Here is a 26,299-nt window from a genome sequence, read left to right as displayed (position 1 = left end):
AATCAATCAATCAGTCAATCAATCAGTCAATCAATCAGTCAATCAATCAGTCAATCAATCAATCAATCAATCAATCAATCAACCAACCAACCAACAATCAACCAAACAATCAATCAACTAACCAATCAAAAATCAACACCCCACACAACTAACCTTTTGTTTTTTCTCAGTATCACTGATCAGTCTAATTTTATAATCCGGTATTATATCATTGAATACCTCAAATAGAGATATTAGCGCGTATTTGCGGATAAAATGAGTGTACTCGTCTGCTAAATACCCCATAACTTCGTTTAACTTCCCGATCTGTTTAAAAGTGAATTTTTAATATGTCATATATATATATATATATATATATATATATATATATATTTTTTTTTTAAACTGTTTTAAAGTAAATTCATTTCAATAGTACACAAACAAAACTATATATAAACAAATAAGCAAGCATAAACAATCATACATACAAACAAGCGACAGAGAGACCGACAAACAAGCAAACAAACAAACAGAAATATATGACTATAATTAACATCATAATTTGGGAAAAAATGACCAATTATCACCCACATTATCGTCAATAGACTGTAAAATTGATTTGCATAGATTAGAAATTCCTCTTTTCAATTGTTGAGTTTTTATTTTCTCATCTATATACTCTTCAACTTTGGACTTCTTTCTCGGAGGGTGAGAATTACTTTGATCATTACCATCCTCACCGTCATCATCATCACCACCATCATCATTGTTGACGTCATCATCATCATCACCATTGTTGACGACATCATCATCATCCTCATCATCATCTGATTTCTGTTCAATCTCCATGGATCTATGTATGATTCCTTTATCTTTGGACTTGAACGGAAGCAGTTGTTTAATTTTAACGTTTTTGCTTCTGTCGTTGTTGTTTTTGTATCTTTGTTCATACAAACCTTCATTCAATTCATAATCTTTGGTAATTTTGTCATTGTAAGAGTTGTTGATGTTGTTTTCTTGCTGTTTTCGTTTTTTTCTGCCCAGTTTTTTACTTGACTCATCACTGATAATAATAAATAATTTAAAAAAATTAATTTTTAATCATTAACCAACTAAATAAAAATTAACCAACCAATCAATTAGCCAGCAAATCAACCAACGAATCAATCAATCACTAATTAATACAAATGACTGAAATTGAATTCAATTAAAAAACAAATGGCTGATTAACATTGTTACCAAGATCCAATCAGCAAGTAAGACTGAAATAGGTAAGTAAGAGAAATGACTTATGAAAAGCTAGCAAACGTTTGTTAACTAAGGTTTAAATTTAAGCTATTTCAAAAAAATAAAAAATATTGTAAATTAAATTTTATTGTAAAATAGAAAATAATTTCAAGTTTGAAATGATATTTAGTGTAAATTTTGGGTTGGTTAGTGTCGGGGTTAGGTTGGGAACATTAGTAAACGAACATTTGTTGACTTCAGACAAGTGAGAAATGTAACTTACACAGCAAGATCAGACAGAAAATCGAAATTCCTTCCAGGTTTAGCATAGTAGTCGTAGTCAGCTTCTTGCAGCGGAATGTCATTTTCAACCTCCGGCTCTTCCCTTTCTGGGGCCGATTTACGATCTAGTTTCTTTTTCGATGTTCGCTCTTTTAGTAAGCTTACTAACTTTTTTTTGCCAACAGCCTTTTTAAGTTTTCCCTGCTTTGCAAGTTTGTTAAGTTTTTTGTTGGAAAGTTTCAACAGGCTGATTTTCCTCTTGCCTGGCTTTGGGCCCTTGCCTTTGTTTTTCTGAGATTTAGTGAAAACGTGAAGTTTGTCAAAAAAATTTATAAAACTTAAAAAAAGTAAAAAATGTAACTCACGCCTTTGGCCATTTATACGAGTTTTGTATTTAAATAATTATTTAATTTTAAATTCAAAGTTTATATTTAGGAACAAATCAACGTGCGTAGGCGAGCGATATTAAATTTCTAAACAAAAGATTTACTAGCAATTTTATAATTTCTTTGATTTGTGTGAAAAGTGAATTCTATGAAAAATAAACTTCCATTAAGAACAACTTAGCGGTTGATCTGAAAATCTTTAAAATTTTATTTAATGTAAAGAGAAAAGAAAAATGGCTTCAAACAAACGGAAAGTTGGTTTTTTAGTTTTTAATGCTGTCAAATTTTTTCATAATTTCAATTTTCCTATGAAAAATTATAATTAGATGGGAGATCTAAAAGATTGATTGATAGATGAGTATTAGTTAGATTTTGATAGACATAAATAAGGATTCATTAGATTAGCATTAGAGAGACTATTCTATTAGAAGATTCATTAGTTAGATTAGTCTCTAATCATTAAAAAAAGTTAGGGCTAATCCAGATTTGTGACTGATACTGATTGATTAATGATTAGCATAGCAGAGTAGAAAGTCTTCTTACTAACTGGGGTTAACTGCTATGCTAGGTCATAACAGATAAGAAGACTGATTATTACTAATCTATGATTAAGTCACAGTTTTACATGACTTTTTTATTTATTAATTGTTTACTTTTTTATTAATTATTTTAATTTGCTAAAATTTGAATTATCCACTAGATTTCATCACTTTACAACAGCAGCAATAATGAAAACAGTCAGAATAAGAACAGTAAAATATTCCCTAATTGGCCTAATGAGATGGAATTCTCAAGTTTAAATTCACTTTTAAAGAAGAAATGTACCAAAAAAGAGTTACTGGATGTCTCAAAAAAGACACTTTTTCCTGATAAGCATGATTTTTTTGCGAGAAATACTAACAAAAACCGAAATTCAATTTTAAACAAAGTTTACAAAGGTTGTGGTATATTTTTTTATTATAGTTAATAATTATATTATTGTAGTTATAGTTAAAATTTTTATTTTCATCACTAATTATATATTTTACATTGGCGATAGCTGCATTTCAATCATCATTTTGTGAAAGAGATAATGATGATGATAATAATAAAAAGAAGACGAATCATAAAAATAAAAATATTAACTCCTCTACTGTTACATTTACTAGAAAGACTGGTAACACATTTGATGAATTTTATATAGAAAGTGATAATGATGATGATGATAAAGATACTACTGTTAATAATAATAGTAATAATAATAAGCGTGATGATGATGAGGATGATGTCACAAAGATAGCGGATTATGATGATGATAGTCATCGTTCTCAATCATCGTCTGTTAGTATTATTTCTAATTGAATTTTTTTTTTCAAAAAAAGTCAGAGCGGTTATATTTACAATGTTTGGTTCATTCATTCGCTCATTTATTCATTCATCCATTCATTCATTTATCCAATCATTCATCCATTCATTCATTTATTTATTTATTCATTCATTCATTGCTAATGACCCTATTAGCAATGGAGTGATCTAACACAGAGCACAATAAATACGGCCTACAAGTTATGCAATAATTATCATGGTGATGAGGATGATAATTATGTGACGTCATTCAATCAACTGACCAATCAGGAATCTTCATCTTCAATCAACCAAGAAAAATCAACCAATCAGAAATCATCATCTTCAACTAATCAGAAATTTTCATCTCTAATCAATAAATTTGCAACGCCAACCAAACATTGCAATTATAACTGCTCTGACTTGGAACAAATTGATTCTGGGAAGAAGAGGAAAAAATTTATTGTGTTAGTAAGTTTATTGTGCGTTCATTCATTCAGCAGTTATTCATTCGTTTTCTCGTTTATTCATCCATTCATTCGTTCATTCATTCGTTCATTCATTCATTCATTCGTTCATTCATTCAAACATTCATTGATGAAAAGAAACGCCATCGCAAATGTAAAATTATCAATTAAATGATCATTTCATCAAAAAAAAAATTTCAATTTCAGAGGCGGTCTAGCAGAGCGACTGAAACAGATAGTAGACGGACAGAAGCGTGATAAACTCTTCTCAGTTCACAGATACAAAAATTCGATAATTCGCGACGACGATGTCAATCCGGGTCCGGTGGCTCCAGCCGATCCGGACCCAACCTTCCAAGTCCGACTAACGAGTCACGGATCGGTGAAAAACCATTTGGTCATGTTCGACTGCGTTCTGGTGATAGTTTCACCAGCCGTGGTTGAAAATGTTAGCGCGGCCATAGTTCAATATAAGGTTCTCGTTAGGAGGGAGATGGTTCTAAAAGAGAACCTTTGTGAGATGAGTTTGCTTAATATCTATCCGCCTTGGTATATATTTTTCAAATTTTCAAGTCTGATAGATGATGATGATGATAGTAGTAATGATGATGATGATGATGTTTTGTGTCCTAGTCTTCTATGTTTATGTTTTTTGTGTGTAAATTTTCATCTAGTTATATGCCTTGTTGTTTATTGTTGTCTGGGACAGTAAGTACTGCATTTAATTATTTTAATAATCATAACCCGTATATATTTTATTTAATTATTTGAATAATTTTAATAATTATAACCTAAAAGACAAAATCAACGATCCTTTTGTATCATTTATTAATTAAAACAATATAATGATAATGATAATACAATAATGTTTATACTAATTATAGTGGCGACAATACACTAATATTAATAATAGTTATAATAAAAATTCCAGCTTGAACGACACTTTTTTATTACAGCAGTTGTGATAACATTCACAATTACGCCAACAACAATAATAATAATATAAATAATATTCATAATAAATTTATATACATAATAATTGTTATTATTATTTTCTTCCAGGTTCATCCTGCCTCTGAATGCAAATAGCAATGTAATATTCTGCTCCGATGGTGCCAAATGCAAACAGATAATATAAGTAATAATAATTATTATTAATCATAATTATAATAGTCAAATGAATGAGTTAAAATTACTCTCATTCAATCTGTTGTAATTTTCTTTACTATGTAGAATTAACGTTAATATAATATGCTAATATGTATTTGTGTATTGGAGCTAATGTAATAGAAACAATCTCTGTGTGTGTGTGCGCGCGCGCGCGTGTGTGTTGTAGTATAATTAGAGTATTATACACTAATAGCACACCTCAAACATAGCGGTTAAGACATGAATACCAATAAAAAAAAGCATATTTACAAAGTTTTTAAAATGAAAAAAATTTTACTGGTGACAAAATATTGGGGCTGCCATAGACCCAAAAACTTTCCCACGTCCCCTTTGGTTACTGCCAAAGGAGTAGTAATAAACGATGGTGGTGGTACACTAACGGTTGTATTTACAATAGCAATGGGTAGTTAAGTATAGTAGCGTTTCTACCCATAGTAATAAAGGACAATGTAGTATTTATAAGAAGTATTTGCCCTTTTGATTACTACGTTCATTCATGCTTAAAAAAAAGTAGCTCTAGTAAGATTTATCAAGTTGAAATTATTTACAATGCAAAATTCCCACGTATCTACTATATGTATATATATAAAACATTGACTTGAATATAGATAGATGACTATATATATGTCTAAAACTATGTATGTACAATGTGCATGTAGGTATGTAACTTTGCTATGTTATTCATTATGTACATGTTATCTTAATAATTACATCCATGTTCATCATAGATAAAAAAAATTATGTGTATATATATATATATAAAATGTCTGTTGACGTTAACGAAGTCTTTATAATTGTACATAGCTATGTGTGTGTTTATATATGATATATGTATAGTATATAAATACAATTGATGTGTGTTTTTGTATGTATGTGTATATATACAACGTTGGTATACGTGTGTGTCTTTAATATGGATTTTTTTATGATTTTATTTAAATTTTTTGTAGCCAAAACTCTAAATGGATGTGTGCGTATGTATGTGTTTGCACATGCATGTATGTGTGTGTGTGTGTGTGTGTGTGTGTACGTGTTTGCGTGTGTAGTTTTGACGAGAAGCTTATCAAAATAAAATAAAAGTAGAGGGCGTAACGTACATTTGCGTCCAGAATTTTGATAAAATCATATTAAATGTAACCAGCGTTATGGCTGTTTAATTGCAAGAATTGAACTTCGGCGAGATTAAAAAAATCAAACTATTCAATTACAATGAAGGTAATTATATATATATATATATATATATATATATATATATATATATATATATATATATATATGCGTATATATTAGTCTTTACACCTTTGAGAATAACACAAAAATCAAGTTAGCGAATGTTTGAAACATGAATTATTAATGGAAAAATAAAAATGGTGGCACCTTCAGTTAAATGTTCGTAACTTCGACCTCTTCCAGGTTGACGTTTTTCATTTCATTTAACTCGATGGGGCAGTCGTTGGCTGCATCTTCCATCGTTCTCTCGGGAGCAGTGAACAGCAGAGGTTTGTGAATTTGATTGTTCAGCTCTGCGTTTGTTAGTGTGGTTACGTTTGTCAGACTGCTGTTTTTGTAAATGTGTCTTTTCTCTTCAGGACTATTCCTGTTTACCGAGGTCAGTGACTGAACTGAACCGTTACTTATCATTGAAGCCCTGGATGGATCGCCTCTGTGCGGTTCGTCCTTCAGTGTTATCAGGAGGTCAACTTTTAAGGGCATCATCTGATCGGAACCGATTACCGTTCGTTCGAATTCGTCGGTTCGTAAAATTTCGCTATTTCCGGCGAATCTAAGTCTCGAATCTTGTGTTCTTCTTCTCGGCGATTCGGGGTTTTCAAAAACTAAATCCGATACCGCCCACGATTTTCTGTAACTTTTTATTTCCCAGAACAAACGTTCTCCAAGAATGTTATCATATTTATTATTATTGCCACTGTTGCAGCATTGATAAAATACGTAGATTATACTTGGTAACAAGCCACATATAAATATGAACATGACTTGCATTCCTGCAGAAAATATGGCGGTGCCTCTGTAGTCTTCGTATTTCTTGCTGTCATCTCCCGTCACATCTTCATAGAAAAGAATGACCATCAGCAGCAATGTTAGATACAAACATGACAGAATGAGCTTGGCTGAAGAGATGACCAATGTCTTCCAGAGGGGGCCGGGACTGTACGGTGTCTGCAAATGGCAGGCCCTCCAAAAAAGATCCCTCGGTATACGCATTACGTCATTTCCGTCGATGAATAGGACTAAAGAATTGATCGTCCAATGTAATTTGCCGTTTATGTATTCTATGTTATCAGAATCGTCGACGGATTTATCCAGGATGACAACTTCCGGCTTGTTAAGCACATCCCTGTAGGGAGATTTATAGTTTCCGAATGCGTTCCCATCGCTGAATGCGAGTTCGTTCATATTCTGAAAGATGCTTCTATCCAGAATTTCGTCGTGTTGAAAAAATTTAAACGCAGTCCATTCCTTAGCATCCTTACATCTCGTCAATTTGTTGAATATTTCTTGGCGCAATTTTAACTGCAACGTTTCAAAAAGTTGATAACTGAATTTTGAATATTTCCTCTTGATGTGAAAAAAGAATATAATCAAATGCAATAGACAGAAAGAAGCAAATATCAAGTAAAAAACATTTATCTTCGTATTGAGGAAGGCACCTAACAACGATAAGAATGCCATTTCTATCAAGAAACCAAACGCTTCTGCATACATAACGCTCAATGAAAGCACAATGGTAATAGAAATAAGACCGATAATGATGCTTTTAACAAGAGAAAGTATGAAGGCTTTGTTAAAGTAGCAGCAGAACAGGAATCTAGATTTTTGTAGCGATTTGTCAGGAATGATATTATACTTCAAACTATCATCTTTAGGGCTGATTTGGTCGAGAAAGAAGCATGTTGACAGCGAAGAAACTTCGCGAGAGATGGAATGTTCGTTCTGAGATCTAAAATTGTTCGAAGATGAACCACCTAGGCAGCTTGGTCTTTCTTTTATTATCAAACGGCCGATTATATACAATATAGGAACGCAGTAAATCATCGACAGTATGAGAACAATAGGCATAACTATCGGCCAATAAAACATGCCTATCAGAAGACCAAAAACGCCAAATTTTTCGAACGGTAAAACTAAATGTGCCAATATCATGCGCATGCATTCGAATCTGTTCAAATTTTTGAAATCGTTGACGCACTGAGAAACGATAGATTTTATCTGATCCGGGAATAGAGCTTTTAATATGACAAATAAACCAAAAGATATGCCGTAACATAAAAACAATCCAAAGTAGCAAGCGTGCCTGGAAATGCCTTGAAATAAAATCTGACCGACATCCATATCTAGATTTAATTTATCCAAAAACTCATGTCTTGTGTCTAGCTCACTCTTCTCAAAAAGATAAAACATGATGACCCTGATGTAAAACGGCAGAGGTAACAATGCAATAAGCAAGAGAGTCGTGAAGCATTTAAAAATTGTATACCACGGGCAGCATTCTCTGCAGGAATTATTCATGTTGCACTTTTTCTGCAGATGACACCAAAGAAAATTTGGAGACCAACTTCCAACCAAACTTTCGCCACAGCATGTTTTAAATGGATCCGTTTTACCGCATTCACATCTGAAAAACATGGAATAAAAATATTGAAGAAACTGCACGGGGGACTCTTGTTTTGAAATTAATTCGCTATGATTCACAGTTAAATCCAATCTGCAGAAACTGACAGCCACTATTTCTTCAGACGGTATCGGTTTAACGAGTCGTCTGAAATTACTGAACTGTTGAATCGGTTTATTTGACGAAGAATATTTTGTCGGTCTTAAAACGGACTCGTAATCTGAGTGAACTCTTTTGATTAACATCGTTTTTTTGAGACCGGGTCTGTTGATTGGCACGACGTAACTAAATTTTCCGACAGATTTGTTGTAGAATAATTTCTGAATAACCAGCGGACACATCAAAAAGAAAATAAGTTTCAAAACGCAATTAGCGATGTGTAGAAACTTCATATAACTTGTTTCTTGCAGTAGACAACTTGTTTGTACGTTATCGCAACACGACATCACAAATTTACCTCTTGAATTTTCAACCTCCACTTTCTGGTAGCATAACTTATCCGGAAAACCACCAGGTTTATTTTTAGGCATGACGTCATCTAACATCTGAAAAATAGCGCTCACTTTTTGGCCTGTGTTGAGTTTTGCGAAACAAAATTGAAAGGATTCCGTCACTCCAACCTTCATCTCCTTGACGCCCGACGGCAGCATCGTCAACGACATGACATCATAGTTAAACGACAAAGACAACAAATAACTTCCCTGACTTGTGAATGCGTGGTACCAAGAATTTAGTTTGTAAATTTTTGGCGATGTGACGTTCAACAGCGGGTTGCTCCTGTTGGCTGCGTCATATTCCGGGAAGAATAAATTATACTTAATCACGTGTACGTAATCCATCTTCAACATATCCTCAACTATAGAATCTGAATTTGACTCGAGAAAGAGCTTACAATCATCGCTGTTGACGAGTGACGATTCATCTTCTTCTACCGCAACTTTGGGTGAGACCATCTCTTTTTTTGGCGGGTCATCTTCCACATTAATTGGCGGAAGGTTAAGTTTACTTATGTCTACGTTTTCGTACTGACTGATGTCGATGTTGTGTTCTTTGGCGTATTTTTTATAAGCCTCTATCTGTTTCTCGGATAGCTGGGACGTGACGGTGATGATGACGAATGGATGTAGTAAAGTTACTGCTGTTAATATTATCTTCCACATTCTTTTAAACTCTGTGGCAAGTTTTTTTGTAAGTTAAATGAATTTTATCCGACCTTTACAAATCACTTCCAGTTAATTAAACTATGAAACCGTTACAAAATTTTCAGAATTTAAACTACACCAGCCTTATCATCAGTATTATTATTACTAATGTTAATTATTAGTACTGATTTTTAAAAGCATTTTTTTTACTTCAAAACTCCCTAATTAATTAATTTTTAATTAGTAAAGTTAATTATTGTGCAGTTGCTTTTTTTGCCATTAATTAATCGAATTTTAAATAAAATCGAAAATCCGTATCGGACAGCACAAAACTGAAAAGAAATATAATTGTTATATAATTATTACGGAAACATTGATTCAGATATTTATCATGAGTAAGGATTATTATTAATATTTCATTATAATGATTATTATTTTTCTTATTGTTATTATTATTATATATATATATATATATATATATATTGTAATTAATTCTTAAATATGTTACGAATCGAAACTAAAAAATCGTTCGCACTGCTACTACTGAAAAAACTAGAAAAAAATATCAATCTCCAAAAATCCGAAAAAATTCCTAATTTCACAGATAGGCAGACAGACGGAAAGTTATTAATTTTTTGAAAAATAAACAACAACAATAATAATAATATAATAATATCGAAAACGAACGTTAGCCTGGCTATAAAACAAACGATTTTGAATCTAAATTATCATCGATGTGTTTACAAAATGCAGGTTATATATATATATATACATACACACACAAACATATATATATATATGCATACATATATATATATATATGCATACATATATATATGTGTATATATATATATATATACTGTAGTACGTTTGCCCTGATGATGCTTGCAATGTAATGATGAGACTCAAGTGCACATGTACCTAGCTGCACACTAGTAGGTTCTGCTGCACCTAGCATCCTATTATTATTCATAAAAAAATACCATACGAACCATCTAGTTAATATTTATGAGATCATCCCTAGCTAGAAGCTAATTAATATTAACAAGTACATCCCTGGCTAGATAAATCTCACGAGATCTTCCCTAGCTAGAGTAGCATCTCATTAATACTCATGAGATCATCTCAGCTTGCAGCAATGCTTGCATCCTAGGCTGAAATTCGAGCTAAAAATAAACATAGAAGCAAAAGGATAATTGTTCATTTATAATTGCCATTATCATTATTTTTTTTATTATAATTATAATTTGTTAGTTATGCAAATATTATTTGGACATAGTCTAACGAAATTTTGTAATATAATCCATTTTTTTAATAAAATTTGCGTTAAGATACATATATATATATATATATATATATATATATATATATATAACTTAATTTGTGATTGGTTCACTATTAAGGGCCCACCAATAAGGGCCGACCAGTCAGGGGAGCCCAAATTATATCAAGCGTTTGTGATTGGCCAACGAATATGGCAAGACCGCAATCCAGAGTATTCTCTTCACAATTATCTTTGAGTGTATTTGGTTGATAAAGTTTTATCATTTAATTCTATAAAATACTTGAGTAGATAAAACTGTTTGTTTTCTATTTTGTTTGTAATTTTTGATCCGGGTGTATGTATATGTGTATGTGTATGTATGTATGTATGTGTGTATGTATGTATGTATGTGTGTGTTGTGTGTGCGTGTGTGTTGTGTGTATGTGTGCTATCAACAAGAGTGCATTTCAACAATGACAACATACTCGCTTATCGCGTGACACAACGCACTCACGTGATAAATATATGCACCCTAATCTACATTATCTATAACTAGCTCGAAACAAAATGTATACATACATACATACATACATACAAACAAACATACATACAAACAAACATACATACAAATAAACAAACAAACATACAAACAAACAAATATACATACATACATACATACAATCGATCAACCAAACATCAAATGATTTTTGTAAAGTTTAATAAACAGCACTGTCAATCATTCGCAATTAATAGAATAATTTTCATTCTCATGTGCTTTTATAATTGTCTTGAACGTTTATTGATATATGTATGTATGTATGTATGTATGTATGTATGTATGTATGTATGTATGTATGTATGTATGTATGTATGTATGTGTGTATGTATGTATGTATGTATGTATGTATGTATGTATGTATGTATGTATGTATGTATGTATGTATGTTATTGTTATTTCTATCCTATAGTTAATGTAGATCCAGATACGATCATTAATTATAGACACGTACATGCATATATTACGAATGATGACGACGGCAAAATTGCTACTACCACCACTACAACAACAGCTACTACTTACCACAACCACTACTACTACCACAACCACTACTACTACCACAATCTCTACTACTACTACTACTACTACTACTGCTGCTGCTGCTGCTGCTGCTGCTACTAATACTACTACTACTAACGATCGTCATCGATTTATCGGTTCTGGTGCACCAGATCTTGCAACCAGGGCATGGAAAGTATCCTCTGCTCTTCATCAGGAAATTTTCAGACAGGGAATTCTGAATTTTAATTTTTTCATCGTCCTTGAACTTGGCCACCTGTTCGACTGTAGTCCAATCCCAGGGTTTGCTACACTCTGGGCAAGTTATCCGGTTTTGCTTCTTTGAAATTTCATACAGGCAATGTTCGACCATTGATTCTGAAGCTGAAATTATTATGTTTGATTATAATTATAATATAATATATTATTTTATAATAGTCTGAATCAAATTGAAAAAAAAATGTACAAGTTACGAACTTATGTGGTGTCCACAGGGCATGATGGCTCTAGGGTGCATCTCATCATTGTCGAGACTGACTATGCAACGAATTTTTTTGTCGCAAGTGAAGCTGACACGTTTTGTGTACTGGCCGTCAGGTCCTTTTTGTTCGGTTTTGGTTAGATGTGTTCGATCAAAAATTAAAAAAAAAACACTAAACCATAATTAACAAAAAAGTTAAAACTGCGTGTATCTTGTTTAAAGCATTAAAAACAATTCAAACAAATTCCTTTATAATCTGACATTATAGCTAATTTTCTTACGCGGGCCTTTGAACTGGCCCCCTTTAAGACCCATGACCACGGTTAGGGACGAGGCGTGTGTTATCTCCAACGCCACCAACCTTCTCTCGCTTCCGTAAGATATAATCGTGCCTGATTTGAACGTTGTTCTATTATTATTTGCATTATCGTTATTATTGTTGTTATTATTATTGTTGTTGTTATTATTATTATTAATGATATTATTATTTACCGGCGTGGAGGACTTCCAGCTGGTTGGCTTCGATGGTCGGGATGAATTTTCGTTGAATCTCCTCCAAGACATGATCAATCGTACAGTCCTTATTATTATTATTATTAATTCATTCATCAATTCATGAATGAACCAATGAATGAATTAACTAAACGAACAGCTGAATGGATGAGTCTTTGAATGAACGAATACTTAAACAAATAAACGAAAGAGCAAATGAACAAACGAAAGAACGAACGAATGAACGAACGAACTTCGAACGAATGAATGAATGAAATGAATGAATGAATGAATGATTTAATGAGTGAATTAATTGGTTAACCAACCGCGGAGACGACAAGAATTTTAGTTTGATCACCGATTGAAATGTTCAGCTGTATGTTACCAGACATTTTCTCGCCCAATAAAATTTTTATTTTATCCGAAAAAACGAATAAAAATAATAAAATAATTAATTATTATCTTAACGAATAATTTTAATTATATAAATAATAATTGTTACTACAATAGCTCTTGGATGTGTCTGCCACTAGGTAAAACTGTTCAGAAAACGAAATTTGGAAAAACCCGAACATCTCACACACACACAAACACACCTACAAACACACACAAATATATATACAATATATACATAAATGTACATTCATTCATTCATAAATACATACATACATACATACATACATACACACTTATACATACATCAAACACACATACACCTACATTTAGATAGCTATAGAGATGTGTGCTATATGCAAATTCACAATAAAATAATGTAGTAATTATTATTTATAATACACTAAAACCCAAATATAGTATTAATACTACTATTTTAGCAGAATAGTTTACAAAAATTAAAATTTAACAACAAAAATATAAAAAAAATTTGAAGATTGAAAACCGAAAGTGCGAGATTTACCAGAAAATGATGACTACCACGCATTAGTTTAGAATTTTTTTATGTTTCTTAACCATTAGTAAATCAATTACCAAATCAAGTTACAAAAATTACCTAAATTTTTACAATTCTTTAAAATCTGTTATATAATTGTAACTTTACGTACAATTTTTTTTATAGGTTAGTTATATTTTGTTGATAATCTGATCTGTTTAATTTTTTTTAAGATCTCTTCAAACCGGACGAAAATTAAACCAGACTATGAGAAAGGGACTGAAACGTAAGTTAAAACGGGAAAAAATAAGCCCCACACATACATGCCTATAGACGCACACACACACACACACGCAGAGTCTATATAGACGCGCGCGCACACACACACACTAATTTAAATTTATTTTTCTACTAGGATCTAAAGCTGAATCACCACTACCCAATAGCGACATAGTTGAAGAATTCTCGACCAACAACAATTACAATAATAAGAATAGGAAGAAGAATAATAACCATAGCGATGATAACAATTACGACTCAGACATATTTCAAGACATATTTCCGAGACATCCGTACGACGAATATCACGACGGAATTCCAAAAAAATCATCACATTTTCGGATTGGGACTAAACCGAAAAAGAAAATAGTATGGACCAGAGACTCGTGTAATCCGGATGTTGTTACTTTTGATGATGACGTCATAACTGCCAGGGCTGTCATGACGTGTGGACATGCGATATGTTAGGGGGCTAATTCTTTTTTAATTATTAAAATAAATAATTATTATAACAATTATAGTTATTATTATTATTATTATTGTAACAAGCACATTCTCTCTTTCTAATTACGTATCTTCAAGACATGAAATAATAATTAACTGTTCGTGCTTATTTTCATTAAAGCCCCTAAATCTCTCAGAAGTTTTGTCGAGAATGAGATCCGGATCGGCAAAATTAAATTTATATGTCCCGGTCAATCTATTTCCGGCAACTGTGATCACTCAATTCCGTTGACCTGGATAGCTGAGGTTTGCGCTTTTGCAGAAAACGAGACCAAAAGTTATGAAAAGAAAATGACGGAAAATCGTCTGAATAATTCTCCCAATTTTGTCCAATGCCCTCGTTGTCAAATATGGATAGACAAAAAATGCATACCCATTTGCAATAAAGTTACTTGTCCGAACTGTAGCAGCGGTAGTGGCAGCCGTCGTAGCAGTAGTAACCAAAATGAAAAGTTTGAATTTTGTAGGAAATGCTCTACAGAATGGGATTTGTACACGGACAATGACGACGATGACGTTGATCGTTCTGGAAATAATCCTTCCAGTGTGAAGGATAACAACAACAAGGTCTGTTTAAATCCAAGCTGTCCAACTTGGAGCACCCTGGACGTTTTGGAAAATTGCGAAACGATAACTATAAACGGCGAGGCCTGTCCCACGTTTAGGGCTTGCCCTAACTGTGAGACCCTCATTCGCCACAAAGGCCAGTGCAACCACGTCAACTGCAGCAAATGCGAGACAGGATTTTGTTTCGTTTGCCTGAAAGTAAGGCAGGGTAAAAAATGGCATTGCGACTACTCACTGAGATGCTTGGCCGCTCCTCTTCAAAATCTTGGAATCCAAAATGATCAGCGTCTGAGAAGTGCCAACGTGAAAAAGAGAAATAAAATCGTCTCTCTTACCGATTTACCTGATGAGATGACAATATTTGGCTTGTTGTCTGCCACGTGTTTGTATTTCTTGCACTACTTTGAATGCCAATCTCTCGGATTGAAATTAGTTTTTGCGCCTATATTCATGTGGGCAGTGAAATTTTTGCTTGAAAATGAAAGAAATAAATCATAACTGTTATATTTCAGTTATTTTTTTCTCAAATTTATTAATTTTAGAGCAGCTTACTACAAGTTATTAACTCATGATTGACAAGTTGTTTGGTCAACGACAAACGCCTATCAGTCGATAGATTTTCCTTACAATTTTCTTCTTATAATTCTTCTTATAATTCTTATATTCTTATAATTTTATTATTATTATTATTAATATTATACCATCATAATTATTATTCTCATTAATATTATTATTATTACAGTAAAATGTTTTCTTACGACGCTCGTTTTTTCAAACTTCTTGAAATACAATAAAATATTAAAAAACGTATGAAAATAAATCTTTAAATCTAACAAAATAAAAAAATAAATGAAACAAATCGGACGTAAATTAACGTAAATTATGTAAAATTCAACACAAAGTCAGCCGGAGAGCTTCGGAATAGATGTCTGTCTAGCTGCAACCACACAAGGCTTCTCATAAGAACATGGCCAACCGATTCCAATCAACTTTTTAAGACAGGCGAAACAAAAACCTTGACTGCACTTACTACACGTAATATGCTTGCATCCATCTTTATACTTAATCAACGTACCGCAATTGACACAGGCTCTTGAAGACGGAATTTGCATCATGCTCAGGCTAATTAAAGTACACATTTGTAAGATTTCAAGGTCTTCTTATTCCCGCAGTGAATATTTTGACAAAATGTTCCATCATCGTCGTTATCTCTCTTTTTTTCTATCGTAAAAATTTGTAAGCACTCCCAACAAAAATCGGAATCGCAAGCCAGGCACTTTATCTTTGTAACATGATCCGTATTTCTGATGTAAATCAGACACCTTGGACACTGTTTGATGCAACTAGTGTCGTTTATCACGTTGTTGTTCAGGTTGATTTCTAAGCTTTCGATATCTTTCAGTGAACTTTCATACTTCTCTTCAAATCCAACCATTTTAATTCTCGGTCGCAAAAACCGCCGATGTCCTGATTGGGGCATTTGATGATAGATTTGCCGCTTCCGATGCCATCTTTTACGTACTCAACTAAACATTCAGTACCTTCTCCGTGAGATTAAGCAATGTGATTGAGTAAAACTAAAAATATAATTACACTGAATTAAAAAAAAAAGTTGAATTCGTATTATAGATACATTATCAACAACAACAAATACTACAACTAATAAAACAATGACAACTAATATAATCATATGACTACCACTAATAGTACAACAACTACAACTGCTGCTACCGCTACTACATGACAACTATTCACATATGGTGTGGCCGCAATTTGTGGTAAAGTCTTTCGAATGAGAAGGCTGGTCTTCGAAGCACATGCAACACTGAGCCATATTATAAAAACTTAAAAAAACTAATAATAATAAAATATTATTATTCTTATAATATTATTTTTATTATTATTAATATTATACCATCATAATTATTATTATCATTAATATTATTATTTTTACAATAAAATGTTTACTTTACATAGATGTGTTTCAATTTGTGTGTGAGGTCCAACAATAATGAATGGCGAAATCGAGACCACGGAAATATTCTCAGTGACGAGAGTTTAAATAATTTAAAAGTGAACTTTAAAAGTTTAAAAGAAGTACAATTTTACATAAATATACGCACACGCGCACACACACAAACATAGAAAAATAATTTGTCAGATTTTTTTTATTCTTCCATTTAGAATTGAAAATACATTTAAAGATGAAAGCATTAAGAGATATATAATTGGACTCCAAAATCTATTAGAACAACAACAACAACGGTAATAATAATAATATAAATAATAATAACAATAATAATAATTACATTGAGCAATCTAAATCAGAAAATTTTTTAAAACATAAATTTAAAAAAATACGAAGTTATATATATATATATATATATATATATATTTATATTTATATATGCGTATAATTACACATTATATGAGTGAGTGAGAGAACGAATAAAGGAATATCGATTAATGAATGAATGAATGAATAGGTCTGTGACTGGAGAAACATACTACGAATATATAAATAAAATGAACGAAAGAACGAACAAGCCAACAAATAAATGAATAAAACGATCGTTACTATTAGTATCATTTTCATCATCATCATAACCATAATCATCATCATCGACATCATCATTACTACAACTCTTCCATAAATTAAAACCAGAGCAGAAAGTTAATTAACTTTTTTTACGAATTTGTAATAATAATAACAACAACAACAATAATAATAATAACTGCTACTACTTTTACAACAACAATAGCAATAATAATAATAATAATAGTGACAAAAATATGAAAACATTACCAAGAATAATTAAAAATTACCTATATAAACACGCACACACAGAGCACAACACACATAGTTTTAACATTTAACATCGATTGATATAAATAATTAAAAAGTTTTTTGGAAATTTAATTAAATTATACAAAATGAACTCTTTTAAGAATAAGATATAAATACATAAAGAATAAAAAAAATTAAGAGCTCTCATTGGCTAGCCAGACAACTGGGCTAGCCAATGAAAAAATTCGAAAAAATTTTTTAGAAAAATAAAGCGTTTTGAGATTGCTAAAATGTTTTACAAAAGTTGTTTGCAAGAGGTGTAAAAATCAATCAGTCAATCAATCAAACGACTATTCAATCAAATCAATCAACCAACCAATCAACCAGACATCCAATCAACCAACCAATCGAACACTCTTTTCATCGACCACGCCAACAAAAACAAAACAGCCAATCAGACGAGGGCTTTTTCGGAATGATTATCGTCACCGTCGTCCGAGCCAGCCAATGAGGTTCGACTCCTCCTCAACCTGTAAAACGCGTAAAAATAATTATAGACCACAATATTATTAATAATTAAGAATAATAATTATTATAATAATTAATAATAGGAGAAAATGGTTGACCTCGACTGGAGATGCTGTAGTTGAAGGTTGTAGTTGTCAATCTGCTGCTGCAACTCCTCCATGTTCCTCTGCATCTTCTTCATAGCCATCGACTGCTGGTCATTCTGCATCCACATCATCATCATCGTCATCATCATCGTCGTCGTCGTCGTTCGTCGTCATCATCATCATCATCCCCACCATCATCATCATCTCCATCATCATCATCATTACTTCATCTTCGGCATTCGCCAGATCCCTCTTCAGTTCCTCAATCCTACCCCTCAACTTCTTGACCTCCATTTCGTAGTGCTCGGCTCGACTTCGGACGTGCTCCAACTCCGACGATCGGTCCTGCAGCTGCTTCTTCAGCCTCGCGTGCGCGTGCTTCAACTCGCTTAATTCCTGTCAAGTCGTGAAGAGAGTGAGAGAGAGAGAGAGAGAGAGAGAGAGAGAGAGAGAGAGAGAGAGAGAGAGAGAGAAAGAAAAGAAAAAGAGTGAAAGAATGACGAAGAAAATCAGGAAAAGTAATTGAGAAAGGTGGATATGAAGAAAGACGATAGATTGAAGGGTGAGAGAGAGAGAGAGAGAGAGAGAGAGAAAGTGAGAGAGAAAGTAAGAAAGAGATGAAAAAAGTAATTGATCAATAATTGAACCATCATCTTAACCGTCCCCAGCAGAAGTTTCATCGACCTACCTTCGTTTTCTCACTCAACTCCTCCATATCCAGAGCCGCGTTTTGATTGGTCGACGAGTGGCCTGACGTAAGCAGACGACATCTATTCAATTCTTCGGTCACGTGACTCAACTCGTTCACTAATTTTTTGTTCTCGCGTTCCAGGGAGATTTTCTCGGTTTCCAGTTTCTCCCTGAGGGTCCATTCCGTGGCGTTCTCAACCTGCAGCTTTTCCAGCTGAACAACAACAACAACAATAATAATAATAATAACAATAATGATAATAGTGATGATAATGATACCTCTCTGTGTAGATCCGTTAGTTTGCTGTTGAATTCACTGTTGGTATCGCTCATCATGCCATCCTCCAAGTCAGATCTTGAATGAATGAATGAATGAATGAATGAATGAACGAATGAATGAATGAACGAATGAACTAACGATGAAATGAAGAAAAAATAAACGAATGAAACCTTATTGTCTCCATCCTCTCATCCTTCCATTGTCTTAGTCTAGATATCTACATTTGGAAGAAATTATTACAACAATAATAACCATAACAACGACAACAACAACATCAGCAATAATAATAATACTAATAATAACAAGGGCAACCTCTTCGTCACAGTCGGCCTTGGCCCTTCGAAGGTCGTCGTACTGCTCGGTCAGTTTGTCCACCTGCCCTTGTAAGCCGTTCACAGTGTCCATGACTTTTAATTTTTCTCTGCGTGTGGTGTGGAAAGGTAAATAAACTGTGTGGTGACGATGCTGATGACCATGAAGATGCAACAATGATGATGACAAAATTTAATCCCACCCTATTACCTAGTCTCTTTCTCTAGTTTTTCCTTCAAATCTTCAATCATTTTCAACCAAAAATCATCAGAGTTTTCATTCTTAAGAACTGGAGCAGTGGAAGATGATGTTGTTGTTGTCGTTGTTGTTGATATTGATGTTTGCTTACACTCAGGTGGTTTGCAACTCTTTGAAATGATGACATCATCATCCTCATCATCATCGTTGTTGTTTTTTTTATTATTTGTGTGGCTTTCATTAAGGTTTAATTCATTGATGTTGAGTTCAAATTTATTATTGAAAATGTCACCCTGCAGAGCTTTTGTCTCTAGACCAGCCTCCTGATCGGACAGACGTTTCAATTTGTATTCAAATTTTTGTTGCAGTTTTTTGAGGTTGGCATTCTCCTTGATGACTGACTCCAGCTTGAACTTCAAAGCCCTGCACTCCTCTCTCGATTGATTTCTCTCATTTCGAACCTTGCTCCACTTTTCGCGCCAGTTGGCCGTACAGTCAGACCACCACCTCATTGTCTTTTCCATCTGAGCGACTCTCGCTCTCACCTCTTCCAGCTCTCTCTGCCTAATTTCCTCCTTCATGTCGAGGTCAATGGAGTTGTTGGTTTGCAGTTGGAAAGGTTTCTGATTAGATGGAATGGGCGGAAGATCTCGTCTGCTCGGAGTTTTCACGAAATTCTGCTGATGGCTTTGAGTTCGCTCAGGAGTTGATGGCAGACGATTGTGATGGTGGTGATGATGATGATGGCCGATTCCTGAAAGATCTGAATGTGGAGGAACTGGTGGTGGGTTCATGGAAAATTTTTAGAGCGAATTTTCTTGTGGGAACGAACTTTTATATTAAATTTTTGACTTGTTTCAGTTTCACACTTTCACACACGACTCAATTTCAGTCAGTTTTTATTGCAAATATGGATTTTACATGTATATAATTAATGCATTTATTAAATTCGGAATTGAATGGAAAAAATTTCTTTAAAAAAATGAAAATTAGACGCCACGAAGTGTGCAACTATTTCTACGATGCGATGTCCCTTTAAAAATTAAATAGACATTATCGATTGATCGCGAATGTTTACATTCGAGCAAAGTATCGAAATTTATGGACAGCCGACGTCATTTATTTTATTCAATTTAAGAGTGTTTACGTGGGTTTTTATCAATTAACTTTATCACAACTCAAACAAAATACTAAATTTTCTTTTCTTAAATCTAATTTTATCTTTAAATTTACAAAGCACCGAGCAAATGGAAATAACTTAACATGAAGACATCACATTAGCAACTGGAAAATTTTGATGTAATGTTTTATGATGTTTTAGAGAAAAAGATGTCGAAAGAAAGAGAGGAAGAAAGAAAGAGAAAAAAAAGAGAGAAATAAAAAAACGTATAGTCGAGGATAGAACGAGAATAAGGCTAGAAAGCAAATATTTACACATACAGAGAATTTTATACATAAGTGGAGTACATATAGTAAAAGTGGAGTAGGTACATTTAGTAAAAGTTCATAGTCAGTGCACAAAAGAGAATCAAATTGAGATGAAATTAATCAACTTTATCCCTTCAGCACTCCTGCGAACATAAATATGTAAATGGCTGACGATGAACTGCTCAAGAAATTTGTTCTACAATGTATTTATTACCAATAATTCGACATTTAATAATGAAAGCTAAAAGTATGAAACGTGATTAAAGCCGCCATCATCATCATCACTCTCAACGTTATCATCATCATTAAAACGAAAAAAGAAGCAATTAAAACAATTAATAAGTATCTGGAAAAAAAAATCTCAACTCAAAATTGTCGAAACGAAATCATTATAAAAAATGCTTGAGTAACAAAAAGGGATTGTTAGATAAATAAAATACGCTTATCTAACTAATTTCTAACTCTTAAACACACTCTCTCTCTTTCTCTCTACATTTCTTTCTCTCTCTCTCTCTATGTGCGTCTGTGTGTGTGCATACATATACCTAGATAAAACAATGAATTCTGTATAAAAAAAAAACAAAATTTTCATATAAGATAGATGTACAAAGTTACAAACACACAAGACATAAGATAAAAAGAATGATAGAACATAATTAGTCTCAATTCAATACCCAACAACACTCACAACGAACAAAAAACTTTATATAATAATATTATGACCATTAATAAAAACATTAATAATTTTATTATTAATATTAGGAATTTTTAAAAATTTCAAAGTAGGCACCGATCAATCAATGTCTTGAAATATATTATCAATTAAGACGAATAAACAAATAGGTAAACGAAACAACAATTAATTAACTAACTAATCAATTAGGTAGTTATATATATATATATATATATATATATATATATATATATATATATATATATATATATATATATATATATATATGAACAATTATAATTATTGATTACTAATGAGTTAAAAAAGCAATTACATTTATTGCAATGTTACAATAAGACTTAATATAATAGTGTTATATAATTAATCAGCAACGTTAACCATTCATATTATATTATATTATATTAATTATATTATATTAATTATATTATATTAGTTATTAATTTATTTAGTTGTTTAATTATTGTTCATATCTTTCAAACCTGCACTTATATTTATGTAGAAATAAATTTGAAGAACTAATTTCATGGCAAATGATGCTGAGTTGTCTCTTTTTGACCCATATGCTCTAGATAAACGAACGAATGAACAAATGAATGAATAAACGAATGAATGAACGAATGAATGCAATGCACAGATGAAAGAATGTGTACATCAATTGAATGAATGAACGAATAAACGGATGAACGGAACGAATGAAAAATAAATAAATAAACGAATGAATAAGAGAATAAAAAAAAACGAATGAATAAATGAATAAAACTAAATACCGTCAAGTTTTTGTGAGGCTGACTTCACGCCATCATCAATTTTGCCACTCAGCTCTTTTGTGTAACCTGTAAGATGGACAGAGAAAAAATAACTAGGAAAAATAAGAAAGAGAGAGATGAAAGAGAGATTGAAGAAAAAAAAAGATGAAGGGAGAGACAAGAGACAACATACCTCCAACAGCTTCATTAACTTGTTTGGCACCATGATCGACTTTCTCATCGAGAGTCTTCTTGTACCCGCTCACCGCATCAGCAACCTGTTTGGTTCCTTCATTCAGCTGGTCATGGGCATATGCCTTAAAGCCTGCAATGTTTAAAAGTTGAAGTTAATAATGTTTCATTTATCTAGCGTACCATTTTTTTTTTGAAGTTAGGGGCACTTGAAAAGAATTAACTTTTCATAAGTCATACATGTTGTACATGTAAACGATAAGCAAGACCACTTTGCAATCATTGCAATGCAATAGACTGAAACTAAATCACTAGGCCTTTAAAATTTAATATAGCCAGTACAGTTTGTTTGTAGAATTGGCCACCTTCTAATTTTTCAGATGCCTGTTTGGCTCCTTCATGTAGTTTGTCGTCAACCTTTGTTTTGTAATCTTTGGTGTGGTTTTTAAAAAAAATGTGTAATGGATTGTATGTCAGTCAGAATAATTAATTTTATATATGTCCAATAATATAGATACTTTATTAATTTAGCAATTCATTGAATCATATATTTACTCACTTATTCATTCACTTATTATTCCTTCATTCATCACACATACATTTGTATATTTATTCATTCATTCATTCAATCATTCATTGACTCAATCACTCATTCAATCACTCTTTCATTCATTCACCAACTCACCATCATAACTGTCATAAACTTTTTTTGAACTATCTTTCAGGTCTTGAGAGTAACCTAAGAATAATATAATATATAAATAAATAATAATAATAAATAATAATATAATAAATAATAACAATAAATAATAATAGTTATAACAATAATTTTACCTTCAAAAGTTTCTTTAGCCGATTTAACTCCAGCCGCTATCTTATCACTGGCATCTGCTTTGTAGTCTAGAATAATTTATTATTATAATACTCATAATATAATAATTTAAATAATTTAATTATTATTATAATATATATATATATATAATACTTATAATAACAATATTATTATTAATAATAAAATATTAAAAAATTATAATAACCATCTAATTTGCTGGTAACATTCTTTACACCTTCTGATAACTTTTCATTCAAATGCTCTCCAGCCTGTTCTATAGATTTGACTGGATCTGGCATATCTGATAATAATCACAATAATAAATAATAATAACAATAATAAAAAATAATAAGAAGAAATAAAACAACAAAATAAAACAAAGTAAAAAAATAAATAACCATATTTAGACAGACTATTAATATTAGTATCATTTGAGACCAAAGAATCATTAGCACTAGGCAAAACTACAAAGCTACTAAAGCTGCTACTACTACTGTTATCATTATCCATACTAATACTACTAATATTAGGATTATTACTGTCCCCAGAGTTTGATTTCTGGGGTACAGGTAAAGTATCAACTGATTTGTCAAACGTTTCTGATGAAAATGATGAAAGTTCAGGATCTTTGGCAACTGTTTTTTTAGCAGGTGAAGTTGGGGGTTTTTGTGGTTCTAATGGCGCTACAGATGGCGCTCTGGGTGGCAGTGGTTCTTCTAAATCACATGATGGTGTTAAAAGTTTTTGGGATTTAAATATTTTATTGATTTTAAATTATTAAATGTAACCTGATTTTAATTTAAATTAAAGTTTAATTTGTTTAATTATTAAACAATTTACCATAATAAAATACCTAAAATTTCAACTGGTTTATTGAGAGAATTATTCATTAAAATCTAGTACCAAGTACCTATGGAACTAGGCTAATCTAATGCTAATGATTCCTAGCAGGCATGCACAAAAAAAGGATGATTGATTTGATAGTAAAATTAAAACAAAATATTTCAAATTTTAACAAATCAAATCACTCAACAAACCTTTTTCAAGCTGTTCTTTGTAGTATTTATACCCAAGGTAGGCCACCACGCCAGCCCCGGCGATGCAGGCCACGGCCGTCAGAGCTTTTGACGTCTGCTGGTCGCCGCCATTTATAATTTCTTTCTTGAAGAATGACATACTTATTCTTTTTCCTTTCTGGCAAGAATTGAGATCTAATTTGAAACTTTACACAATATGTTGATTTGTGAATGAATTATTAATCTCTCTATTTTAATTATTCATTTGATTTTTATAAAACAAGGCAAACTAATAATAAAAACGACCTTAACCAATCAACTATTTTGGATTGGTAGGAAATTAGCGAAGAAAGGTCGTACCTCGAAATTCACTTTTAACCTTTCAGCAAAGAACTTTAAATACATTTTTCCATTTTTACACACATACACACCACACACACACCACACACACTCACACAAACGCAGACAAACACATACACAAGAGGAGATTGTCATATTCAAATTTCTTAAAAATTGTGTAATGAACAAAGAATGAGTAAGTTAACATGTATATAATTGTTCGTGGTTATTATGTCTGTGTGTGTGTGGGTGTGTGTGTTTATGTATGTGTATGTGTGTGTGTGTGTGTGTGTGTTTATGTATGTATTAGATTTTATTTATGAGTATCTTAATCATTTCATTTTCAGAAGATTTAAATCAGACACAATTCTTCAATTAACTCGAATATTATTACCACAACTACTACTATTGCTACTATTACTATTATTATTGCTAATATTTATTGTGATGAATTGATATTATTGAGATAAATGTGTATACAAAGTCCAAAAATTTTAATTCAAATTTTTACAAAATGAAAATTAAAGCATCAAAAAGATAATGTTATAAGTCAAATGCCAAATAATCAAGTGTATATATCATATATACATAAATAATACATTGTATATTTATATTTATATATATATATATATATATATAATACATTGCATATATGTATATATATTATATATGTATATGTATGTGTGTGTGTGTAATTTTTTTCATTTATTTTGGACAGCCAAGAAGGGATTCTTTAACTCCTTTAGAAATATTATTATAATTATCATTATTATTATTATTATTTATTTTAATTATTATTATTAATCAACCTTCAATATTTTCCTTGGCAGCATCAACTTCTTATTGAATGGAGCTGTTGAAGCCTGTCAATCAAAGTTATCTTACGTTTAACTGTTTATTTATTTATGTATTCATTCACTCAATCATTCATTCATTCATTCATTCATTCATTCATTCATTCATTCATTCATTCATTCATTCATTCATTCACTCATTCATTCATTCATTCATTCATTTATTCGTTCGTTCA

The 26,299-nt window shown here is 31.9% G+C and overlaps 8 protein-coding genes across 8 annotated transcripts; 2 read left to right on the top strand and 6 right to left on the bottom strand.

Annotated features, from left to right (window-relative positions):
- Positions 1–248: 248 nt before the first annotated feature.
- HELRODRAFT_188777 (hypothetical protein) lies at positions 249–1,923 on the bottom strand (the record flags this gene model as incomplete). Its single annotated transcript, XM_009021776.1, has 4 exons — positions 1,854–1,923; positions 1,490–1,779; positions 571–1,042; positions 249–306 (listed from the first exon to the last, which is right to left on the bottom strand). Coding segments are annotated over exons 1-4 (831 nt in total), but the record flags the coding sequence as incomplete, so codon positions are not given.
- A 123-nt stretch (positions 1,924–2,046) lies between these two features.
- On the top strand, positions 2,047–4,477 carry HELRODRAFT_188776 (hypothetical protein). The gene is made up of 5 exons (XM_009021775.1): positions 2,047–2,128; positions 2,575–2,812; positions 2,914–3,194; positions 3,375–3,664; positions 3,872–4,477. Exons 1-5 carry the CDS (start codon positions 2,108–2,110, stop codon positions 4,374–4,376), a joined length of 1,335 nt encoding a protein of 444 aa, XP_009020023.1. The 5' UTR covers positions 2,047–2,107; the 3' UTR covers positions 4,377–4,477.
- Positions 4,478–6,217: 1,740 nt separating this feature from the next.
- On the bottom strand, positions 6,218–9,625 carry HELRODRAFT_161903 (hypothetical protein; the record flags this gene model as incomplete). The annotated part of the gene is made up of 1 exon (XM_009021774.1): positions 6,218–9,625. The coding sequence occupies one exon, from the start codon at positions 9,623–9,625 to the stop codon at positions 6,218–6,220; it is 3,408 nt and encodes a 1,135-aa protein (XP_009020022.1).
- A 1,424-nt stretch (positions 9,626–11,049) lies between these two features.
- On the bottom strand, positions 11,050–13,293 carry HELRODRAFT_188775 (hypothetical protein; the record flags this gene model as incomplete). The annotated part of the gene is made up of 6 exons (XM_009021773.1): positions 11,050–11,121; positions 12,068–12,312; positions 12,406–12,528; positions 12,691–12,801; positions 12,902–12,989; positions 13,228–13,293. The coding sequence occupies 6 exons, from the start codon at positions 13,291–13,293 to the stop codon at positions 11,050–11,052; spliced, it is 705 nt and encodes a 234-aa protein (XP_009020021.1).
- A 764-nt stretch (positions 13,294–14,057) lies between these two features.
- HELRODRAFT_161901 (hypothetical protein) lies at positions 14,058–15,638 on the top strand (the record flags this gene model as incomplete). Its single annotated transcript, XM_009021772.1, has 3 exons — positions 14,058–14,076; positions 14,206–14,532; positions 14,695–15,638. 3 exons carry the CDS (start codon positions 14,058–14,060, stop codon positions 15,636–15,638), a joined length of 1,290 nt encoding a protein of 429 aa, XP_009020020.1.
- A 628-nt stretch (positions 15,639–16,266) lies between these two features.
- Positions 16,267–16,620, bottom strand: HELRODRAFT_161900 (hypothetical protein; the record flags this gene model as incomplete). The annotated part of the gene is made up of 1 exon (XM_009021771.1): positions 16,267–16,620. The coding sequence occupies one exon, from the start codon at positions 16,618–16,620 to the stop codon at positions 16,267–16,269; it is 354 nt and encodes a 117-aa protein (XP_009020019.1).
- A 1,671-nt stretch (positions 16,621–18,291) lies between these two features.
- Positions 18,292–20,816, bottom strand: HELRODRAFT_188774 (hypothetical protein; the record flags this gene model as incomplete). The annotated part of the gene is made up of 8 exons (XM_009021770.1): positions 18,292–18,458; positions 18,555–18,658; positions 18,768–18,938; positions 19,231–19,446; positions 19,512–19,587; positions 19,683–19,729; positions 19,825–19,933; positions 20,035–20,816. 8 exons carry the CDS (start codon positions 20,814–20,816, stop codon positions 18,383–18,385), a joined length of 1,581 nt encoding a protein of 526 aa, XP_009020018.1. The 3' UTR covers positions 18,292–18,382.
- Positions 20,817–22,597: 1,781 nt separating this feature from the next.
- HELRODRAFT_161898 (hypothetical protein) lies at positions 22,598–25,090 on the bottom strand (the record flags this gene model as incomplete). Its single annotated transcript, XM_009021769.1, has 9 exons — positions 22,598–22,709; positions 22,935–22,977; positions 23,084–23,215; positions 23,448–23,513; positions 23,768–23,821; positions 23,917–23,982; positions 24,120–24,215; positions 24,454–24,630; positions 24,952–25,090. 9 exons carry the CDS (start codon positions 25,088–25,090, stop codon positions 22,598–22,600), a joined length of 885 nt encoding a protein of 294 aa, XP_009020017.1.
- Positions 25,091–26,299: the final 1,209 nt, after the last annotated feature.

This window comes from Helobdella robusta (assembly GCF_000326865.2).
Source record: "Helobdella robusta unplaced genomic scaffold HELROscaffold_3, whole genome shotgun sequence".
NCBI lineage: Eukaryota > Metazoa > Annelida > Clitellata > Rhynchobdellida > Glossiphoniidae > Helobdella > Helobdella robusta.
The sequence above is the reverse complement of the archived record's forward strand: the minus strand, read 5'-3'. Positions and strand labels throughout refer to the sequence as shown.

Coding starts and splice junctions, on each gene's coding strand:
- HELRODRAFT_188776 (XM_009021775.1), top strand. CDS start 2,108: ATGGCTTCAAACAAACGGAAA. Junction 2,129..2,574: donor TGGCTTCAAACAAACGGAAA/GTTGGTTTTTTA, acceptor ATTATCCACTAG/ATTTCATCACTTTACAACAG. Junction 2,813..2,913: donor TTTAAACAAAGTTTACAAAG/GTTGTGGTATAT, acceptor CATTGGCGATAG/CTGCATTTCAATCATCATTT.